At 39.0% G+C, this 1830-nt stretch overlaps 1 protein-coding gene across 1 annotated transcript; it reads left to right on the plus strand.

Moving 5' to 3' along the window:
- The first annotated feature begins 211 nt into the window (after positions 1-211).
- Positions 212-1531, plus strand: CSUI_011021 (uncharacterized protein). Its single transcript, XM_068071122.1, has 2 exons — positions 212-277; positions 1086-1531. The coding sequence occupies exon 2, from the start codon at positions 1126-1128 to the stop codon at positions 1309-1311; it is 186 nt and encodes a 61-aa protein (XP_067916902.1). The 5' UTR covers positions 212-277; positions 1086-1125; the 3' UTR covers positions 1312-1531.
- Positions 1532-1830: the final 299 nt, after the last annotated feature.

Consider the following 1830-nt stretch of genomic DNA (forward strand, 5'->3'; position numbering starts at 1 on the left):
GATTAATCGCAGAACTTTCCTTTGCGTGTCTTTTCCTTTATCGCAGAAGGTGTTTTGCGTCCTCTCTCCTCCTCCTTCTCTCTCTATACGTCCACACCCTATTCATACATACATAGTATCCCTAATAGCTGTCTATCTATCTTTGATCTCTCTATAATCTCCCCTTGTCCTTTATATCTTTCTTCTAATCTTCTTTTTTCTTTTTCTTTAGGTACGATCATCGAGGTGAATGTGAGCGAGCTCGGCCTCGTCACGCAAACGGGAAAAGTCGTGTGGGGTGAGAAGAAAAAGAAAAAGAAAGAAGAAGAGACACACAGACATACACACTTACACTCTCATTTCCTACTCCTGGCTTGGTGGAGAAGAATACTTATACCAATACTAATAGGTAGTAGTAGTAGTAGAAGCAATCTTAGTAGTAGTAGTAGTCGTAGGATTCTTACTCTTAGAATTACCTCGCTTCTTCTTCTTCTTTTTCTTCTTTGTCTGAGTTAGTTAAAAAGGTCAAGACGGAAATAATGCTGCTGAGTCAGAGATCGAGGGGGGAAAGGAGATGGGTGACTATGACTACTACTACCTCTACCTCTACTACGACTACTATTATCGTCACATCTACTACTACTACTATGACTATGTGTATGACTACAGTATCACTTCGAGGGGTGCTGCTACGATTCTTTCGATCTTTCTCTGTATCTGCATGTGCATGTATCGAACTCTTGATCTTCATCTACACTTTCATACCTACATATACATCGTATAGACATACAGTGTATAGAGGTGTATGCACTCCCTCCCCCCATGCATACACAGTGCCACTCTATCTCTCTCTGTATATATGCCTGTATATGTTTGTATCTCTCTATACATCTAGAGGGAGATGTATATCTATATATATATATGTATATATATCTATATCTATATGTAGAAGGGCATAGAGAATTTTTTGGTAAGTAGTTACAGTTCCTATCATTCTTCTTCTTATTGGGTCCATGATGGGTATTCAACGAAAGATCTTTCTTTCTTTCTTCTTTTTCTTTCATTCTTTCTACTTTTACTTTCTTTCGTTTTTTCTTTTTGATCAGCCAAGTACGCCCAGGTCATGAATAACCCCGAGCTTGATGGATGTATCAACGCCGTACTCCTCGTATAAGAAGAAAGAGAAGAGAAAGAGAGAGGGATCTTTACATCTTTATCTTTCTCTTTCTTTTTCCAAGTGATACCTGTGTCATCTTCTTCTTCTTCGTTCCTTTGCAAGAGAGAGAGGGAAAGAAAAAGAAAGAAGCCACTTTGAGAGCTAGAATGAGCTAGGAAAGAGTAGCAGACAGAAGTATTCATCTTAAAGAAGAAAGAAGATGGCGAAAGGTTCTTTCTGCTTGAACGGGCGATCTCCTTCTTTCTTCCTTTTTCCGTGCATGCATTCTTTCTTTCTTTTTCACTCTTTCTTTTTTTTTTTCTGTTTGCTCTTGACACGGGTGGAGATGAACTTTTTTGTTCCGCAATCTCTTTATTTCTTTCTTTTCTTTCTACACAGAGAAGAACGCTCATAGAGCGATACAGAGAGAGACGGCTACATACAGAAAGAGAAAGAAACGAATAGATACGAAGAAATCCTCTCCAGCCAGGCTATATAGACCTAGACAACTAGCTAGCTAACTAGCTAACTACCACGCCACAGCGTATTCTTATTCTTTTTCTTCTATTTTATCACGACTTTCAAAAAGCAATTTATCTGAGCCCAACAGTAGTAGGAGGAGTTCTACTACTAGTAGTACCTGTAGCAAATGCTTTCTGTCCTCGCCCCCATGAGAAGAAGAAAAAGAAGAAAAG

The sequence above is a fragment of the Cystoisospora suis genome (assembly GCF_002600585.1).
Source record: "Cystoisospora suis strain Wien I chromosome Unknown contig_9350, whole genome shotgun sequence".
Lineage (NCBI taxonomy): Eukaryota > Apicomplexa > Conoidasida > Eucoccidiorida > Sarcocystidae > Cystoisospora > Cystoisospora suis.